Raw genomic sequence first — 18234 nt, forward strand, 5'->3', positions numbered from 1 at the left:
CTTCAACATTATCTCTGCTGTCTGGAGCTGTTGAATGGGGGCAATTTGGGTGGGAGGTGTGTTCATTTTTGACTGTGACGAAGAAGCCAACTGATTGACTGCCTCCAGTGCTTTACCAACATCGTTCTCTGCATTCATAACAGCCATAAGAGCAGGATGCCAGTCAGCATCAGCATATTGGTTTCCAAGCAGATCCTGCAATGCCTGTTCGATCCCTGGAAGCGTGTATTTGTCTGTTGAGGCAAAGTCACGAACAAGGTTCCAGGCAGACTTGAAGAGTGAGGCAGCTTGGAAATCATTGGATGGTGTGGTAGACTGTGACTCAGGTGCATTGTCAGGCATTATACCGGTGTGTTTCCAGCAGTTTGCTATCGTTTCACTGCTGACATTTGCCCAAGCATCACGAGCGATAGTCATAGCTTCAAGGAGATCAAGCTTGAAGATCTCAGACTCTCCAAGATCATCGAGATCAAGTGCACGGATACACATGGCATTCCGATAATGTGCCTTGAAGCAGCGGATAATACCAGCATCTAGCGGCTGAACATATGGAGTCATATTGGGCTCGAAGAACTCCAGCTTTGTGTTATGGGGTGTATAAGCGATGGAATGCCCTCGAAAGTTGTCCAAGGTCAGCAGAACCTGCCGCATCTCCCTCTTCATCTTTAAATCAAACATCTTCACCCACTCCGTAAATATTTTGCTCGTCATCCAGGCCTTCTTGTTATTCCGATAATAGAATCCCATTGCCATTGGACTCTTTTTTTTGAAACACCGTGGTTGCTTTGACTTGCCAATGAAAACAACTGGCATTTGCTCACTCCTATCTGCATTCACAGCAAAACACATGGTGATGCGGAACTTGTCCTGTTTTCGTCCACTCATAGGACCAGATGCCAAGGTACGATCTGGGATGGCAAAGATGACAAGACCGGATTCATCAATATTCCATCTGTCCCACATCGCATATTTTGCCATAATGCTGTGAAGACGCATACGTTCTTTTTTCACTGCTATTATATCCACTGAGCCTGCTTCTCCATGCCACCGAACCTCCTGAATCTTCCATGCCTTGCAGAATGACCTCAACCATCCCTTTCCTTTCAAACACTGATCCTCTGGAATATTCATCAGATTTTCAATCCGATTTCGCTTCTCTATCAGCATTGCACCAGTCACAGTCTCATCTCGGAGCTGCATGTTCTGATACCAGGATGCAACAGCATGCTCCACATCAGGTCGGGTGACAATACGAGACTTTTTGGATGATAGTGCATTAGGGTTCTCGTTTGCACGCTGTTCGATTTTTGTACAAGATGCCAGTTTCCGTGAAAGAGTTGATTGGGTAAAGAGCAGTGCACCTTCCTTTCGGTTTGCGAAATGTGCCACAATGTCAGCATGTCGATGGGAAGGATGGTTATCAACGTGTTTGAATACTACGAGCCAGTCTCCTGTTGTGAGGTGTGGGCGGGAGATCTGCTTTGGAGGCTGAGCTGATGATGTGTATATTGGGACTTTCTCCTTCTGTTTTGTATGCTCATATGGATTTCCAGGTTTAGCACGTGGTTTTCGTGTTGGTTCAGGAGGCATGTTTATAGAGATATAGGCTGCGTTGCTTTACAATAATTTTTTTTGTGTTTGTCATAGTCCATACAAACAAATTATGTTCTTTATTGTTCTAATATATGCATAATGTCATATCAGCTTACTATAATTTTCGATCTGACAATGCATATTCCTAACTAGAACCATATGCATTATGCGATATGCATTTCTAGCCCATTTCCCTGCTCCCCAACTGCGTTCCAGCCCAATCCATATGCAAAGTCAGAATTATGCATTTCGACATCATGCATTGTGAGATAGTCAACTGTAGTTAAGGAAGGAAGTTTCGATTATGAGCAGGAAAGAAAGGTGACGGGCAACAAAAACATTCTCACGGTCTAGACCCTCGCTCGGGTGGACCTACAAACACCCATACTTACGTCTACATTTTTACCGAGCAAGCGCTCGTACGTAGGGCTTACCTTACCTATGGGCCGACCATCAGCAAAATAAGAAATAAGAACCGTTTACGTATCCCAAATTTAACTCGAAGTCTTCTCTTCTGGAGCGTCGAGGAGGCACCCGATTTATCGTGATGCCCAATTATAACTAATCTAGAAGTCGATACTCATATAAAAGGAACGGCCGCGTCTGATACTATTTCTCCAGCATTACAATGTCTGCTCCAGAAACCAAATTCGCACCTACTCAATCCTCTTCCGTCCTCGGTGGACAGATCGTCGGTCGCTCCGAGCGTCAGGCTGCCCCTCCCGCAGCCGTGAAGCTTCGTCTTGACCTTAACCTTGAGGTTGAGATCGCCATCCAGGCTAAGGTCAACGGCGACATCACCTTGTCGCTCCTGTAAGCACCGTTTCCTATGCTGGCGCGTCATCGGGGCTGATTGTCCATTTTTACAGTGAGTAAATGCGCCACGCGTATGGGGAGTCAGAGGCGGAGTGCATTCCTCGGATTGAGGTGAGATGTTCGTCATTCTACGTTGTTGTCCAACGCTGAGAACCGTTATGCTAGGGGTCAGGTCACGTCGATTACATTCTTCCCATCCTCCGTTTCCCTACCTACACTGTAGTATTTTCGGGCGTTGTTATACCTACGAGATATCAATATCAGTGTCCATGTTTTGGGATCATTTTATTCTGCTCGCCGAGTTAGGTTGCTTGATGCAACTGTATTGTAATGGTCCCGCTGTCGTGACAGACATAGTTGTCGAGACAACAAACGTGATAGGTAATATGGGGGATCCCGCCAATGACATGAATGTTGAGGTTTCTTGTTGGTGAGATGATGATGCACCGTAGGAAGGATGGATGAAGAAGATATCCTAGTTGTGTTAGCAGCATCTCCATTGGATTTAGGAAATAGTAGTGAAGTATCACTTACCCATTGCTCCGTGATGTTACTAGCATGATGGTAGAAAACTCGAGAAGATGCCCCGGAGGAACGAGAAGTCACGACTTGGAAAGGTCCCGTTTCCACATTCTCTCAAGGGACATGTCCATCGTATTAGACAATCACAACTCGAGAGATTCGAACTCCACGCGAGTAGGCATCGGATCCCCCTATCCGCGAGTGTGGAGCTCAGAGGCGCACCCAGGAATGAATAGAGACAGAGTACGGGAACGCGTGTGGCTGGGCGAGTGGAGGACGACGTGTGGACTTTTGTGCGCTGCTCTGGGTAGGAAGCCCGTTCAGAGAAGCGCTAGTACTAAGGCGAGGTGGACGCGCCCCACAGAGCCACTCGGGATACGTAAAGCCCAGAACGAGACTGCCACTTGGCGCCGATATCTCCAGTTTGCAAGGTGGAACTTGGGAGAGGAATGCAAGCCGGGTGCGATGGGACGAGTTGGCTGGTTGTATGCTGGCTTGATATATGAAAGAGCGCCTGTTGCAGTACCCCCTTAGAGGATGCGAAAGATGGATGGCCTCGCGCGTGGTAGAGATGACTGTACGCATTGCATAGTAAAACGTGTCCAAGATATTCAGAACACTCATCAGAACTCTCAGCGCGAGGATTCGCGTCATCGATAAAACCTCAATTGCATGACCCCAGAATAACACTGACATTGGTATCTAGTAGGTATAGAAACAAGACACTGTCAACGAAGGATGAAAGGAAGAATGTAACCGGTACGACTAGGCCCTAACAAGTCAGCACGAAAACCGCAAGTACCAGGTGGCAAGTCCCACCTCGAACTGACGAATGCACTCTGATACCATCTCCCCGTGCGCGTGGCACGTTTACTCACTATGAAAACAAACAGTCAACCCGACGACGTGCCAACACGACCAAAACACTCACAGGAGCGACAAGGTAATGTCACCGTTGACCTTGGCCTGGATGGCAATCTCAACCTCGAGGTTAAGGTCAAGACGGAGCTTCAAAGCTGCGGGAGGGGCAGCCTGGCGCTCAGTGCGGCCGACGATCTGTCCACCGAGAACGGAGGAGGATTGGGTAGGTGCGAATTTGGTAGCGGTTTCTGGGGCAGACATTGTAATGCTGGAGAGAGGGAGTCGATGCGGTAGTCCTTTTTATACATCTGGATTAGGATAGGGTACGTTATCATTGCATCGTTTTGGGGTAGCAACCTGGCATGGAAGCATAATAAACTCGTTGCGCATGTACTCCAGATTTGATTCGGCACGTGAGCATGGCAAGTCTATACAGTTTCCAATGCGTGTTTCTGAACCGTGAGATAGCGACGACCTTGCTCTCTACTATCGACATGCACACATCAGGCTCGGACTGATACGAATTCTAGACACATTTCTTTTTCAACACGTGTACGACCCTGAATCTGTTTCTCTGTCGACATACATTACGGGAAGCTTAGGTCTCCAGTCGGGTTGGTAACTTATTGTTCGCAGCCCCAGTTACCCCCCGCCACCACCGTTGGTCGCTCTACCTCTCTCCCTCCGCTTATCCATCCAACCAATGCGCCGTCGTATGTCTGAACTGTCATCTGAAAATGCCATCGTACATTGCATCAGAAGCACGCGAATCCATCTCCCAGGCCTTCGCACATGCCCCATCTTTTGAATGAAATAACAAACCCTTACGTGTCCACATTCCTCTCGTGTACAGTCTTCTCTTCCCCAAATTTTTTACACCTGCATACTTCAAGTTCGAGACTTAATTAACTTGCTACGACGAGGCACCCGAGTTGCTAAATGCACCATGGCGCAATCATAACATTGCTCTCGCCCTCATCCTAATCCAGAACTCGAGATCGATACTTGTATAAAAGGGACCACCCCATCGACTTCCCTCTCTTCAGCATCACAATGTCTGCCCCAGAAACTGCTACCAAATTCGCACCTACCCAATCCTCCTCCGTTCTCGGCGGCCAGATCGTCGGCCGCACTGAGCGCCAGGCTGCACCCCCTGCAGCTTTAAAGCTCCGTCTTGACCTTAACCTTGAGGTTGAGATTGCCATCCCAAGGTCAACGGTGACATCACCTTGTCGCTCCTGTAAGCACCATTTCCTATGCTGGCGCGTCATCGGGGCTGATTGTCCATTTTTACAGTGAGTAAACGTGCTACGCGCACGGGAAGATGGCGTCGGAGTGAAGTTGTATTGTCCAGGTGAGAGATACTTCAGTGCTAAGTACCACCCATTGTCGATGCTGATACTCATCCTCTTAGCCCTTAACCACTTTGCTTACCTCCTCCTTTTCTCCGACGGTTGTGCTAGTATTTTACCGGCGTTGATAGACGTAGTAATGCTAATATCAATGTTGTCTCGCTCAAATGATTACGATACTTAAGTCTACTACGTTTAAAGGGTCGATGGCGTAGTTGGTTATCGCATCTGTCTAACATCAATCGGAATGATTTGTACACAGGTCCTCAGTTCGAACCTGGGTCGACTCATAATAATTTTTTGTCGAGATCACTGTCAAGAGTCAGTTCTCAAGGCTTCAGGTTGTGATTTAAGGAACAAGTTTAAATAGTAGTGGTATCCATAGATAACAGTATTCAACGGCCTCGGTAGTTGAACATTGGATGTTGAGAGTCTTTGACCTTAGCAATGGGCTAAAATTTATGATCATCTTTTACTCTGTCAACTAGAACTGAATATCCATGGGTTGGTAGTGCAGCCGCTTGGTGCTTTGATTTTCGGTTCGAACCGCTTTTGCCGAAAAATGACGTCACCCCGGTGTGAAGAGAGAACAAAGGACGTCCCTTGTTTATTGTTCTTGTATGGCACACATAAAACCCTCGCGCCAGAGTCCATAATGCCTTCCACCTTTTTCTCTTTCTCTTCCTTCCAGCCTGGTGCTTTTTCTCCACGATGTTCTCCTCCGTTCTTTTCGCTACTTCTTTCTTCCTCTCTGTACACGCGGCACCCACAGCCTCCCTCAATGCTTCTGCCCTCCTCGCGAACGGCCAAGCTGCCCAGTCCCAGAACGTCGCGTTCCAGAACCTCAGCGTCAACGATACGTGCTCCAGTGTGTCTCCCTGTCTGATCCTGTTCCTCGCACATTCAACTCATCCCCCCCTTCGTACTATATAGCCGGCGAAGTAGCGTGTATATCTAGCGACGTGGCGCAATGCGGGGACAACAGCCAATGGACGACGTCCCCTTGTTCGGGCTCGGCGCAGTGTTTTGTGCTCCCGTCCGTGAGGGAGAACGGGACTGTACGTATTACCTTCTCTCTTGCTTTCTTTATTTCATGGGACTGACGGTTCCCTGGTGTGCAGTTCATACAGTGCGCGAGCGAGATAGACGCCGCATCCATCATCAATGCCACGGGCACTACTGGGGGCATCTTTGGCACCGACACTGACACGTCCAATTCTACGACCAGCAGTACCAATTCCACGACCAGCAGTGCCAACTCCACGGATACCACGTCTGGCACCGACAGCGGGAGCGGGATCGTCACCGTGACCATCACACTCACTCCCACCGCGACGGTGTTCGTGAGCACCGAGGTACCCGTCACAACGACGCTGTCCCCTGACGAGGCCTCGAGTCTCCTGGCGAGCTTGACGGGCATGGGCGCGTCTGTTGTTACAGATGTTAGTGCCACTGATGCAGAGGTTGCAGAGTCCTCCTCTGCAGCTACGACGATCTCTCTCGTTCCTGCCTCAGCTGCCACCTCATCATCATAGAGACTTATGAATGTCATGGATGTATAGTAACTGGTTTACTACGAGGAGTATACTGTACTGTATTGTAGGTTTAATAGGAGAGGCATTCAGACTGGACTATACCCGGACCTCGCATCCAAACCAACCAATTATTGCCGACTGGAAAAACAACTCAGCGCAACGACATGCATGCCCCCACGATAAGCAAGTGCACTATCGATGGATCCGCGTAAACGTCCAGGAGGAACGTTCCACTTGAACACCACTCCTGCTCCGATTTCTGGCACGTTTACTCCCCTCTGAGGATCCAGATGACGAGGCGCACTATCCAGCCCAAACAGTTCGTCCTGAACCATAGGGAAAAAAGCGTAATGTCTGCCGCAAGAGTCGATTCTAGACGGGAGAGAAACAAAAAACCGGCGCCGGCCCAGATTCGAAGTTCGAACATCAACGAGCAGAGCATCAAATTTCAATGGTATTGGTAACCCATTGACTCCGACGTCCAAAATAAAAATGCTAGATCTCTTTCATATGAATCGACCCAGATTCGAACTGAGATTCTGTGCCGCAGACAGAAGCGATAACCAACCTTGCCATCGACACGTACACGTTGAAGTGCTTGTGAGCTTCTATGGTGAAAAGCCATGGACAGGTGTCTGAATCAACGGGTGCCAGTGTGGACATGCTAGGTGCCATTGCTTCGTAACGCGGGAAGGTGGAACAAAGTGCCAGAGACGTCCCGAGTGGAAATGAGAGAACAGAAGGTGGGAATAAAGATCTTGTGGTGGGCAGGTGCTGGGTGTACGTGAATACGGCGAGCAGTCCTAGTCAACGATAGGTTATTGCCAGAAGTTTCTAGCACCTCAGCAAACACTGGCGCAAAGCGCCTCCAATTCTGAACCATTATCCGCATACAGAGTCACAAGGCTCGTGTAAAGTTAGCTCTCATCCTCTGACTAGTCACTTTGCTATCTTCTAGCTTTGACGCATGTGTCATGATGATGGGCATAGTACTCTTTATCCAGTGTGTGTCCGAATCTCCTGTGAGTACGACAGGCAGAAATGTCACGTAGATTACTCACCGACAGACATACGCATCGTTCTTCAAGACATAAATATCTGAATACACTTTGAGCATGACAAGTATAAAATATCGAAGACTACTTACCGGTGAGTACATGCATGCCCATTCACGCGACCAAGATCACCGCCTTGCTTCGCTTCTGCCACAAGAGTGAACGAGACTGACCATGCGCTTCATACTTCTGAGGGGTACAAGCACAGCCAGACGATCCACGCGCACACAGGGGCCTGCTTCTCGAGAGGGCCAAACTTCACACTAAATTGATGTCAAAGCCGGTTGTCTGCTCGAACGACCTTTTCAGTGGACCGAGCCGAGATGCAGGAGACAGGTCTACATGGACACTGTCAGAGAAGAACGAGACGGAAAATGGCACTCATGTCAATGAAGAGGTCGATATTGGAGCCCAGGAGGGAAATTTGCTCACACTGAAGGTGCTAATAGCAACAATATGGTAGCGTGACTGGCCCCAGGCATCTGGATACATGTTTAATACAGTGAACAACGTGTACTCAACTTGAAGAATTGTGTCGTGATTCGATGGTAGTCCTCGCGACTTGCCGTTCAATTCATCTACAGCTTTAAGGGGAGAAATACGAAGGAACAAAACAGAAAAAAAGCGCGGGAATCAGCAGCAGCAACGAACAAATGACGGTTACCGATAAGAACCAGATCTAATGAAGCCACGTGCGATTCTTGCCCTTTCGTGTCTCGCCTGCAGCAACTATGGATTCATCAACCTCCTTCCTCCCGAGTGAAAGCTACAATCTCTCAAGGCTGTCCATTCGCAATTCCTAGAAGGGTCACGACCATTGATTGACTCCGACTATACGGTCTATATCTTTGTCGAGTTGGAACAGCTGCAATCCTCGTATATCCATCGATGGCGATATAAAGTCCTGGAAGCCCTCGAAAGTCGCAATTACCATCTGCCATCTTCCCCGAGATGTTCTCATTGAAATATTTCACTTTTCTGGCGACCCGCAGTGGTGATACCCACCAAGATATGATAGTTTAAATGTAGCCAGGCCCCTTTGGATTCTGGGCTGTGCCTGTGGGCTTTGGAGAGATACGTTACACATGTCCCCTGCTTCATGGGCTCATAGGCTTGTCGTGAAGGTCTCTTCCTCTAAGCACATCTTGAAGGCTGTTTTGGATCACACGCGAACCTCCTCTCAATCTGTACATCTTCTGCGACACAGCAGCAAGCTGACAGAAGATGGATCGCTAGAAGAACCTTGTGTTCATTCTCATTGTCATGTATCTTACCCACCTCTTGGAAGCTGTCACAATTGAAACAGAAACATCTCCGTCACTACGTTTCTAATTATCGCTTGGATACGTGTTTAAATGCTCCGAAGTGGTGGAAAACAACGCTTCCAAGGCCAAGGGATCCATATGCATCAACTGAGGTTACCGCTTGATGATTCCAGTGATATCACTTGCCGTTGATATTCAACTTCCTGGTATGACAGCAGAGTGCGAAAGGCCATTTAGTTCCGGAGAGATTTGTAGTGGTCGGTTCAGCACCGTGTGCAGGATGGCTATTAGATACTCCGTATTCAGCGCTTAGACGAATACCTCCGCGATTGATTGACGATTTCAGTGTTATTTTGGTTTGAGATATTGGCTGGGATGGATGTACAAATGCTCCTCCGAAATCTCCTTGCTCGTCCAGATGTTATCCCAGTAATGTAAAAAACCTATTTCCACGTATTGTAACTATCACTGTTCTTCAATCTGGAGAGGCGATCAGCACAGATTCCGACAAGGGCCAGAAGAAGGTCTGTTACTCAGTTAAAGCTTTCCATTCAAGCCATTCGCTGTCAATGAACTAGCGGTGACGCCTCGCACGAAGCACATCTGGGAGTGTGATTAATATTAGGCGACAAGGGCAGTCGCGGTGACTGGAACTTTGTATTTGGACTTGATCAGCGACGTGGTGTAACTAAGGCCGCATGTACTTGTGACGCGCTTGAATCTCTCGAAAAATATCGTCCTTTGTCGTACAATACGCAGGACCCACATGCAGGATCTCGCCCAGACTGTGACTGCTGCCTGATGTGATTGACGCGTCTGTCACGGCACGCTTCACACGCTAGTGGAAATTTGACGTTGGGAATGTCTCAGGTGGCGATGCACCAGTTGTCTCCTGACCATTCTTTTCAGACGCCCAAGTGCATCATAAGCGCGCGCCAATGACAACCAATTCGTGGATGACTGGACTTCCTCAAGCCTCAGGTGATGTGAACATCTCCGCCGGGCGGTGATGGTTGGGATGCGAGACAGCAAATCACCAATTGAACGTTGCCCCATCCTGTCTGGCTCTTGTGCTAAAGGTGATATCCTTAATCCTCATGTTCCCCGCATGCTCGTCTATGATTGGGTCAGAATATCCTCACATGTCATTCATATTATGGTCATTTATAATATCATTGTTGACTGAATGTGATTTTACTATAGGATGATAATGCAGCGCGTTCAATGGAGCCTGAGCTCCATAGCTATGAAATATTTGGGCGTCTAAATGATGTCCATTGTAGCGTCCTGCATATCATAAATGGTTCGACACTACTCCAGCGCTGTTTTGGTTAGTGGAGGTGAAAAACCAGTACTACGAAATGGCTCCTTTCCCCGGATCTCAAATGAAGAGAACACAGAAAAAGTTCATGCTAGTTCAATGCTAGATGTCAATGTCAGACACTGGCAGGCATATTTCCCTCGCAACTTTTTCTCAATAACATTGTTCCATCAGGTCATCAGGTCCGACGAACTGGTTTCCTCCTCCCAGTTGAATATGTTTGGAGAAATCCCCCAGGAATTAACCTTGTTTTTGGACAAGTTCTTTCGAGTTCACCGGGCCGCCGTGCAACATCCCTAAGGTATAAAAGCTCACCCCTTCGTCTCTCAAAAGCGTCAAGCACCATTGCCCAGCTTCTTTAATCGACTTGTATGTCCCATTCCATTGTTTCTAGTTGCACTTGTGTTTGCTCATTCTCTACTATTCGGCTGATAGCACCTGACCGCCAACTACATCTCCAAGGTGTGCGCATACTATCTTTAACCCTGACGCGCAACTGAAATATAGCACTCCACCAGACAATCGTCATGGCCAATTTCGCGACCCGTTCATTCTTCATGTCTAACGAAGGGGCTGTGGATGGTGTTGTGATTCAACCTGGCGGCAGCACCAAAGACATAAAGGAATCGGAGAAATTGAAATTCAGCAAGCCGGGAAAATATGTCGTCGAGGTCAACGGTGTCGTTGTGTTCAGTGTCGACTACCACAGTGGCAAGTTGACTGTCAACGATGGAACATCGGCTTCGTCCGACGCTGCGTTCATCGTCTCCGCTAAGATGTCCTGAGATCGTGTCCTGAAATTGTATGTCTTACTGTAGCACTCCATAAATTTCTGACCCTCTTTTCAAGGTCAACCAGATCGGCTAGCACCCTTCCGACGCGTTCAAGTTCATCGTTATTCACTGACAGCATATTTATTCAAAAATCCCAAAAAAATCGCCCATCCTATTATCATTGCCCGTTTTTACCTACTGCTATCGTTCCTTACTCATATTGCCTTCTGTCCATTCAGTTGCTATCGTCCCGGTTTTTATATTCATTTACTACCATGAGTCTTGGACTTTGCTACCTGTAGCTAGGAACAATTCGTGTCGTAGTCCTTTAGTTTGATTGAAATCGTACATCTTATCGCTGCTGTCTTTTCAGGCCCGACATGAAGGCGGGAGGACTTGTCCTAACTTCCCTGAACAACGGTCTGGTAGATGCTATGCTTGGGGATCATGCGGGATAAACGTACAATGTGTGCTATCGAGAGACGATAACTCCTCGCCATAGGCGTCGGATCCTAATGTCCGTGAATGCTGGAGTCCCATTTTGCATTCTCAGCGCGCAAGCTCTGCCTTGTTAAGGAAACGGGAAAGATGAGACTCAGAACGCGGTCAAAACTCAGGAGCTAGAAAGCGTCAAGCGAATGCCACGACCTTAAGAAAAGGAGTCACTGTCACCATGACAGACGCGAACGACGAGATGTTGGCATATCTTTCGCAGCATTCCTCAATAGCACAGTCCAAGATGATGGCTTGAACAAGTGCAAACCCTTATGGCCGCCCAGATGGAAGCAAGGCATGCGAGAAAGATCACGGTGAAAACACGGTAATACGCAATTCAGTCCGGAATCTCATGAGGCAGGATTGCGTCTCGGAAGAGTCAAACTCCATGCCCATTATCAAGAGCATCGGACCCTTTTGTCCGCGAGGGCTGACAAAACAATTTGCTGAAAGGTGGCAGAACTTCGTCGAGAGCCTGCGGTTCCATGGGAGTAGCGGATGTCTGGACAAGGGCGCGCAATAACCACAACTTCGGGCACGACGTCTGACGAAAGAGCATGATGGACATCAGGAAGCGCGCCGACTGAAGCATGTCGGAGACGATGAGGAGTGGGCTTACTGACACGGTGTCGGTAACGTGAAGTCAGGTGTCCGGGTCAGGTTCTGTTCGACTGTATCTCCACCGAAAATGGCAATTGGTCTTGTCTGCAGGTAACGTTCTTTCCCATATCCTTCCATGGTTCCAACAACGGTGGAAAGAGTTTTGAATGTTACGGGATGGCCTCAACCCTGTAGAGGACCGTCGTAAAAGCTAGACTACCTCAAAGGAAGACTCACGAATGTGGTCCTCAGAGCCTAGACGCAAACGAACTTTTCTCGCAAACTCTTGATGACGAGACCTCTGGACCCAAACTACGTTGACGTCTCCTGGCAGTTGTCGGTGATGATTCGATAATGACAGAGACGTGGTAGGGTCTTGACTACTGGAGGCCCATGTTAATAATCATTGGACCCTTTTGTCTCCAAGTGTCATAAAGCGCTAAACGATGGGGAGCCTATCGTCCGAACCAGCATAGTATGTGTGAAGAACACTATATCGCCTACAAAATGCAGCGTTGCTATGAAGCACTGATGATTCTCGACTGTGTCCAGAAGAGGCTGTTCCCGGCCTCCATTCAAGTCGAAGATGCGCGAACATGAATCATTATTCTTGCGCCTCTTTCTGGTGGTCGACCGGGAAGGGGGGGGGAAATCTCTTGAAGACTTCCATATCACGAGCGAACGATGTCGAAAACCATTCAATTAGCATGATAGTGGAGGAAGAACCCTGCAGAGACGCGGTGGCGTGACTGATAGGTACAGTGAGCGAAGGATACCGATGGAAGAGAAAATGATGTTGCTAAGTAGCAAAATCTCGAAGTTCGGAGTACGGCATAGTCGCTCAAACAGGGCATGAACTTCTGACCCTCAGCAACACCGACTTTACGAACCTACAAGAGCATCTTTATTCGAAATAACAAAAAAGAATCTTCAACGCTTAGGTTATCAGGGCCGCGAAAATGTCACTCTTTGATATCAGGTAGACTTGCTCTTTTCCATTGCTGAGATAGAGAGGGAAAAATACGGTGGCGCAACTGAGGCTGGGTGTCGTGCTCCTAGACGTGTGGTAAGTAACCAGGGACGATAAGCTTCGGGCAAGACTTCTCACCTCACGAGAAGGTTCTTCGCTCATAGTTTGCTGATTCCTACTACCGCATGCCGTTCCGTATAACGAGATGAACTCCGTGGCACCGCCGCAAGAAATTTCAAGGGAAGAATAGGGCTGTGGCGCACAAAATTGCATGGTATCCATGCAGGAATAGCGAACTGAGAAGGTTTGGTGGATCCTTATGGTGGCAAGAGACAAGTCGGGGCCAGTTTCCATTCCCACGGCCACTCAGCCTGGACCGACAAGCGTCCACCTGTTACTTCGTCCTTTTTTCAACGACACGGCAAGGCCACCGCGTCGAACACATCCGAACTTACCCAATTGCTTCTCAGAAGGCCTCGAATCGCGTTTAAGCGACAGGTGTCACTCGTATCTGCAGCATGTTCAATACGAAATGTAGACCCTCTCTTGCGGTCTTCTACAAACTCAAATTGTTAGGGCAGGACACCCGATTCACGATGGCGCGATAATAACGTTGCCCGTACCCTGATCCTAAGACTCGTAGTATAGAAGGCCGAGCTCGTCAGGACTACTCTTCAGCATCACAATGTCTGCCCCAACTACTACTCAATACACCACTGCTGAGACCTCTTCCGTCGCTGGCGGACAACTGGTCGGCCGCTCCAACCAAGGCGCCGTCGCTCCCAAGGAAGCCTTGAAGCTTCGCTTGGACCTGAACCTTGAGGTGGAAATTGCCATCCAGGCCAAGGTCAACGGCGACATCACCTTGTCGCTCCTGTGAGTGGATTTCATGCCGTGGTATCCTCTGGCTAATTGTCCTTTTTTTATTAGCGAGTAATTGCACTGGGATCATGAAGGGATGGCATTGACATTCTATGATGACGTTCCAGGTAAGATTTTCTTATTATAACGCCTCGGTTGAAGTATTGAAATTATTACACTTAGAATCATCCTTACCTACATGAATGTCTTCCCATCATCTTTTCCCTTCACATTCAATCTCTTAGGCGTATTCAGCAGCATTCAAATATTGTAGATACCAATTTGAGTTTGTTTGAGATTTATGCTCAGTTTGAAGGCAAATCTAAGCTTCCGTTTTTGGACTTGTCAGTTCTCCCTTTTACCCTCACTACAGAATACGCTCGTGTCCCTTCTCTTCGAGGTTCTATCAGCTGATACAGTTAATCCACTATCATTCATTGTTGGGATACTGGACGTCAGAATAATGTGTGTGCAAGACGATATAATGCCCTAATCGACACCGGAAGAGAGAAAGGGCAGGTCAGGCATGAAGGTATGCGACTTTACCAATCTTTTTGTGGTATCCTCACGAGTAGTTCGAAAGGCTTAGTTGGGACTTCTGCAGCTCTACTCCAGCCTGAACTACTTGGCCGATATCCAAACATGACGTCCCCAAAGGCTTGTTTATCACCGGTCTACCAAACTCACTAGTGACTCGTCGATACCTGGTCGCATGTCTTCGGACACTCTACAAGTCACACAAACATTACAACGATGATATCTACCGCGACTATGAGAGGAAACAGCCAAGCGATTGCGCGATGTTAAATCGTCCGATAGTAGTGTTGACTTGGACACACTCAAGTGCTCATCGACAGGCTCGATTCGTTCTGATACTATACTCGTCGTATGTTTCCAATTGCATGACGTTTTCAGGGCTCTTCTCTCGGAAGCTTGTACTGGCACATGGGCAAGGTGTCGTTAGGACGTCGAACCGGTTCCAGAGGATCTATACGTCAACGGAGTTCAGTGAGAGGCGGGTTGAGGGCATGGTGCGGGGTGCGCAACGTCGGGCAAGACGAGAGCAAGGATTAGCAAATTCTGCGGGCTGATGCGGGGTGGAAGATGTAAGAGATGGACGGTGGTCAACTTCATGGCCCATGTACATCAGCCCAAGGAATATGTGCATATTCTTGCTTCTGCAACTCTGCCAAGAGGTGTAATCATCCAGCCTCTTTTTTTCATGCCTGCAGAGACACAGGTACCTATAGTCCCTGCACACGTTTGGTCGTCTTTTGTTGGTTCGATAAAGTAACAGGAGTGTTCCTTGAAGTTGATGCCCTCAATGAGACGACGTCTGTATATTTCTACTCCGCCCTTACAGCTATAGGCGTCGAGCTTGACTTAGTAAGTAACTCATGTACCTTCAATGTAGACCTTACATGACGCTCATTTTCATAGATACTTAGTGTCAGATAAATGGAACAGAAACTAGTGACGAATAGAACACAAGCCCTTGCTAAAATAATGTTAAGGGGATAGCAAAAGGTATTATAACTGTCTTTTTCTGTGGCTAATAGACTTCTTGATCAAAGTTCTATAGGAAAAAGAATTTTAGCGCGGAAACGTCTCTGAGGAGCAAGCAAATGACCAACCCAATAACCCAACCACTCGGTCTAATCCCCGCCTCTATCCCGTACTGAACACTCAGTCGCTGAAAATTGCATTCAGCCTGAATTTGTCGGGATAGTCAAGTTCACTCACAGGAGAGAGAGCGTGATGTCGCCGTGGACCTTGGCTTGAATCTGGATCTCGACCTCGAGGTTGAGGTCCAACCTGAGCTTGAGCGCCTCCCTGTGTCTTTGGTGGGGAATTATGGCCGCTGGGACGTGGGCGATGTGCTTCTCACCACCAGCAACGGTGGGGTGCTCGGCGGTAGCAAATTTGGCAGCATTTTGAGGAGAAGACATGGTAGTTGCGGTGTCTGGAGCAAATCTCTAGCGAAACCTGCTTTTATACGAGCAGAGTGGAGGGTGGGAACTCTGCGGGTGCGTCGTTTTGCCAGGGAACTGTCTGACTTGTCCCTTTCGAAGAGGAGGATCGAATGATGCTTCGGGCTACGTAACGGGCAGTTTACATGATGATATCTGTCAAAGGGAAGTACTCTGCGGTATGTATGGGGTTATCAGATGACAGCGCCCTGAAAAAACCTCGCGATGGATCGCAAGGGCGCTCAGGCCTCTTGGGGAAATGAAGTCTGGAATACAGCTCTTTATTCTCGTTCGTTTTAACAATATACTGTTATCGTCAGCTGCCTTAAAAGTTGCTTGGCTTCGTATTGGACGAAATATCAACCAGAGACAGCTTAGAACGTCTTGATCCGCTACAATGAGGCCATGGTCTGACTATATCAAGGGATACAGTGCTACTAGCCCCATCGTTTGTATCCAAATGACAACTCTTGATGATATCCATGTCATAATTGCCATAAGAATCCCCGCACACCTGTCGAGGTACATCGGGGACTTGTGCACATGGGTACGAGGACGGCATCCCTCGTTCCTTAACTGCGTCGGCGCTGAAATTCTACCTATGCACCAGCCCTGTTTATTATGATTGATACACACTGCTGACTGTCATTTTCACTCAACTTCGCGACCTGGTGAATGTTCCACTGCGGAGAGGCGCAGTAATTGAATTTAATCCTTACGGAAAAGAATAGGAGCGCTCGAATGGTGTGTGAACACGGCGAGCTTTGTTGGACAAATTGAATGGCTTGACATCGACCCAGTGAATAACGGTAGGCCCCGCGCCTTGCACAGCGGCACACAGACTATTCCGATACTTTCCTAGGATATGTGATATATCCAGACTCCATATGCTTTGTGAATGACCAAAGATACATATAGTTGGTAACTTCTGGCATCAGATCCCGCCTCATATGATATCTCATGTGTCAACATAGGTAGCTGCGCGTGCCGACATTTTCTCAAACGTTGACTGTGTGCCAAGCCGCGTCCATGTGGAGTTCTAGGCTTCGTTTTGCAGCATATCGACTTATAGATCTCCGATGCGTGGGTTCATGCATGCTCCCTGATTGTTTTTTATGCACTATATGCTGCGCGGATCGTGTTCCGAACTGTCCCGTGACCGTGATAGTTGCCTTTTCCGGGCTTGAAGTGTAAACATAGACGCTTCGACAGGTAGGTAATTGCAGGTGCAATGATAGTATTTTGTGTATCGGGCTCTTCTTGACTATGAATATGAATCTGCGATGGCGACACTTCTGCCCGAGTGACGCGAAGTAACGAATGTTCGGTACGACTCTTGATGGAAGGAGTCCAGGAACATTCAAACATGTCGGCCGGATCAGTGCGTATTGGTGTCTGATTCTTTTTTGCCGTGGATTCTAAACATCAACCCGCCAGGGGCGGCACAGAATAGAAAGCTGTTTGCGCGAGCGCTGATGTCCTTATGGATCTTGACACTCTCAGGTCCTGACTGCTCGTCCTCAGCTCTAGTGGACAGATGTCACCCAAAGGCACAGTATCTGCCATGCTAACACACCCCGCACAGTTTACGAAACGATGAACACCGCTCGATTTTATGCGCCAACAGAGTCCCGATATTCGATTTCTAGATCCAAAATAGGAGGACTTTTTCACCCTTTGGCTGGTATAAAAGGGAAAAGACATGCTGGGTTTTCAGTATCAACATAAACCAGTGTCATCATGCCTGAATCTGCTTCTTCTCGCGCTTCCTCTCCTGGTGGTCCTGCCCATAACCAAGCTACCACCATTCACAAACCAACCTATACTCAAGCTGTCGCTAAGCCGTATAGGGAGGCGCTGAAGCTCAGGCTGGACCTCAATCTTGAGGTCGAAATCGCCATCAAGGCAAAAGTCAATGGCGACATCACCCTCTCTCTCCTGTGAGTCTCTGACCTGCTGGAGTATTCTCAATGGGTTCTAACTTGTTCTACAGCGAGTAGACCACTCCAGTGGTTCTGCAGCAGGTTGGTCTTTTCTGATTGAAAGTCCTAATGATACTGAAATTCACTTTGCTAGCTGGCGGTTGTTTTTAATGCCGAATTTTGTTAAAAAGAAGGATGTTGGAATTAACGAAAGTCAAATGCTCTACTTGTAGCACTGTTAGACATGTTCGTTCCCTTTCTCTTGGTCAATCCATTGTTGCTGCATGAAAAGAATTCGTCCGAATTGTTAGAGGATAATCTAT

At 48.0% G+C, this 18234-nt stretch overlaps 12 protein-coding genes and 2 non-coding genes across 14 annotated transcripts; 9 read left to right on the forward strand and 5 right to left on the reverse strand.

The window, feature by feature from the left end:
- The first annotated feature begins 2194 nt into the window (after positions 1-2194).
- On the forward strand, positions 2195-2705 carry BT62DRAFT_931515 (uncharacterized protein). The gene is made up of 3 exons (XM_043186145.1): positions 2195-2406; positions 2463-2520; positions 2575-2705. The coding sequence occupies exons 1-2, from the start codon at positions 2222-2224 to the stop codon at positions 2467-2469; spliced, it is 192 nt and encodes a 63-aa protein (XP_043040442.1). The 5' UTR covers positions 2195-2221; the 3' UTR covers positions 2470-2520; positions 2575-2705.
- Positions 2706-2745: 40 nt separating this feature from the next.
- BT62DRAFT_94308 (uncharacterized protein) lies at positions 2746-3663 on the forward strand. The gene is made up of 2 exons (XM_043187862.1): positions 2746-3508; positions 3559-3663. Exon 1 carries the CDS (start codon positions 2968-2970, stop codon positions 3463-3465), a length of 498 nt encoding a protein of 165 aa, XP_043040443.1. The 5' UTR covers positions 2746-2967; the 3' UTR covers positions 3466-3508; positions 3559-3663.
- BT62DRAFT_931518 (uncharacterized protein) lies at positions 3625-4094 on the reverse strand. The gene has a single exon (XM_043186146.1). It carries the CDS (start codon positions 4051-4053, stop codon positions 3859-3861), a length of 195 nt encoding a protein of 64 aa, XP_043040444.1. The 5' UTR covers positions 4054-4094; the 3' UTR covers positions 3625-3858.
- A 751-nt stretch (positions 4095-4845) lies between these two features.
- Positions 4846-5150, forward strand: BT62DRAFT_1005343 (uncharacterized protein; the record flags this gene model as incomplete). The annotated part of the gene is made up of 2 exons (XM_043177135.1): positions 4846-5032; positions 5089-5150. The coding sequence occupies 2 exons, from the start codon at positions 4846-4848 to the stop codon at positions 5148-5150; spliced, it is 249 nt and encodes an 82-aa protein (XP_043040445.1).
- Positions 5151-5344: 194 nt separating this feature from the next.
- Positions 5345-5434, forward strand: BT62DRAFT_t69. Its single transcript has one exon. It is a non-coding gene; the product is annotated as a tRNA-Val (tRNA).
- A 196-nt stretch (positions 5435-5630) lies between these two features.
- Positions 5631-7068, forward strand: BT62DRAFT_931521 (uncharacterized protein). Its single transcript, XM_043186147.1, has 3 exons — positions 5631-6012; positions 6078-6202; positions 6266-7068. The coding sequence occupies exons 1-3, from the start codon at positions 5856-5858 to the stop codon at positions 6677-6679; spliced, it is 696 nt and encodes a 231-aa protein (XP_043040446.1). The 5' UTR covers positions 5631-5855; the 3' UTR covers positions 6680-7068.
- Positions 6808-7848, reverse strand: BT62DRAFT_1005345 (uncharacterized protein; the record flags this gene model as incomplete). The annotated part of the gene is made up of 5 exons (XM_043177136.1): positions 6808-7174; positions 7248-7482; positions 7533-7585; positions 7741-7777; positions 7827-7848. The coding sequence occupies 5 exons, from the start codon at positions 7846-7848 to the stop codon at positions 6808-6810; spliced, it is 714 nt and encodes a 237-aa protein (XP_043040447.1).
- On the reverse strand, positions 7191-7261 carry BT62DRAFT_t71. The gene has a single exon. It is a non-coding gene; the product is annotated as a tRNA-Arg (tRNA).
- A 599-nt stretch (positions 7849-8447) lies between the features above and the next one.
- Positions 8448-9358, forward strand: BT62DRAFT_931523 (uncharacterized protein). Its single transcript, XM_043186148.1, has one exon. The coding sequence runs from the start codon at positions 8820-8822 to the stop codon at positions 9033-9035; it is 216 nt and encodes a 71-aa protein (XP_043040448.1). The 5' UTR covers positions 8448-8819; the 3' UTR covers positions 9036-9358.
- Positions 9359-10177: 819 nt separating this feature from the next.
- On the forward strand, positions 10178-10765 carry BT62DRAFT_94510 (uncharacterized protein). Its single transcript, XM_043187932.1, has one exon. The coding sequence runs from the start codon at positions 10300-10302 to the stop codon at positions 10618-10620; it is 321 nt and encodes a 106-aa protein (XP_043040449.1). The 5' UTR covers positions 10178-10299; the 3' UTR covers positions 10621-10765.
- Positions 10766-10847: 82 nt separating this feature from the next.
- BT62DRAFT_1005346 (uncharacterized protein) lies at positions 10848-11551 on the forward strand (the record flags this gene model as incomplete). Its single annotated transcript, XM_043177137.1, has 2 exons — positions 10848-11098; positions 11467-11551. The coding sequence occupies 2 exons, from the start codon at positions 10848-10850 to the stop codon at positions 11549-11551; spliced, it is 336 nt and encodes a 111-aa protein (XP_043040450.1).
- A 435-nt stretch (positions 11552-11986) lies between these two features.
- BT62DRAFT_1075687 (uncharacterized protein) lies at positions 11987-13440 on the reverse strand (the record flags this gene model as incomplete). Its single annotated transcript, XM_043179142.1, has 7 exons — positions 11987-12171; positions 12212-12370; positions 12426-12571; positions 12634-12810; positions 12872-12937; positions 13213-13243; positions 13302-13440. 7 exons carry the CDS (start codon positions 13438-13440, stop codon positions 11987-11989), a joined length of 903 nt encoding a protein of 300 aa, XP_043040451.1.
- Positions 13441-15448: 2008 nt separating this feature from the next.
- Positions 15449-15976, reverse strand: BT62DRAFT_931528 (uncharacterized protein). The gene is made up of 3 exons (XM_043186149.1): positions 15763-15976; positions 15654-15712; positions 15449-15595 (listed from the first exon to the last, which is right to left on the reverse strand). Exons 1-2 carry the CDS (start codon positions 15966-15968, stop codon positions 15706-15708), a joined length of 213 nt encoding a protein of 70 aa, XP_043040452.1. The 5' UTR covers positions 15969-15976; the 3' UTR covers positions 15449-15595; positions 15654-15705.
- A 1746-nt stretch (positions 15977-17722) lies between these two features.
- On the forward strand, positions 17723-18147 carry BT62DRAFT_1075690 (uncharacterized protein). Its single transcript, XM_043179143.1, has 3 exons — positions 17723-17929; positions 17983-18013; positions 18066-18147. Exons 1-2 carry the CDS (start codon positions 17730-17732, stop codon positions 17987-17989), a joined length of 207 nt encoding a protein of 68 aa, XP_043040453.1. The 5' UTR covers positions 17723-17729; the 3' UTR covers positions 17990-18013; positions 18066-18147.
- Positions 18148-18234: the final 87 nt, after the last annotated feature.

The sequence above is a fragment of the Guyanagaster necrorhizus genome (assembly GCF_019112545.1).
Source record: "Guyanagaster necrorhizus MCA 3950 unplaced genomic scaffold BT62scaffold_11, whole genome shotgun sequence".
Lineage (NCBI taxonomy): Eukaryota > Fungi > Basidiomycota > Agaricomycetes > Agaricales > Physalacriaceae > Guyanagaster > Guyanagaster necrorhizus.

Bases quoted from the DNA above. Each gene is read 5' to 3' on its own strand.
- BT62DRAFT_94510 (XM_043187932.1), top strand. From the start codon at position 10,300: ATGGTTCGACACTACTCCAGCGCTGTTTTGGTTAGTGGAGGTGAAAAA.
- BT62DRAFT_931523 (XM_043186148.1), top strand. From the start codon at position 8,820: ATGTCCCCTGCTTCATGGGCTCATAGGCTTGTCGTGAAGGTCTCTTCC.
- BT62DRAFT_931518 (XM_043186146.1), bottom strand. From the start codon at position 4,053: ATGTCTGCCCCAGAAACCGCTACCAAATTCGCACCTACCCAATCCTCC.
- BT62DRAFT_94308 (XM_043187862.1), top strand. From the start codon at position 2,968: ATGATGGTAGAAAACTCGAGAAGATGCCCCGGAGGAACGAGAAGTCAC.
- BT62DRAFT_931528 (XM_043186149.1), bottom strand. From the start codon at position 15,968: ATGTCTTCTCCTCAAAATGCTGCCAAATTTGCTACCGCCGAGCACCCC.
- BT62DRAFT_931515 (XM_043186145.1), top strand. From the start codon at position 2,222: ATGTCTGCTCCAGAAACCAAATTCGCACCTACTCAATCCTCTTCCGTC.
- BT62DRAFT_931521 (XM_043186147.1), top strand. From the start codon at position 5,856: ATGTTCTCCTCCGTTCTTTTCGCTACTTCTTTCTTCCTCTCTGTACAC. The intron at 6,013-6,077 runs GTGTGTCTCCCT...CGTACTATATAG, and splicing joins CGTCAACGATACGTGCTCCA to CCGGCGAAGTAGCGTGTATA. The intron at 6,203-6,265 runs GTACGTATTACC...CCTGGTGTGCAG, and splicing joins CCGTGAGGGAGAACGGGACT to TTCATACAGTGCGCGAGCGA.
- BT62DRAFT_1075690 (XM_043179143.1), top strand. From the start codon at position 17,730: ATGCCTGAATCTGCTTCTTCTCGCGCTTCCTCTCCTGGTGGTCCTGCC.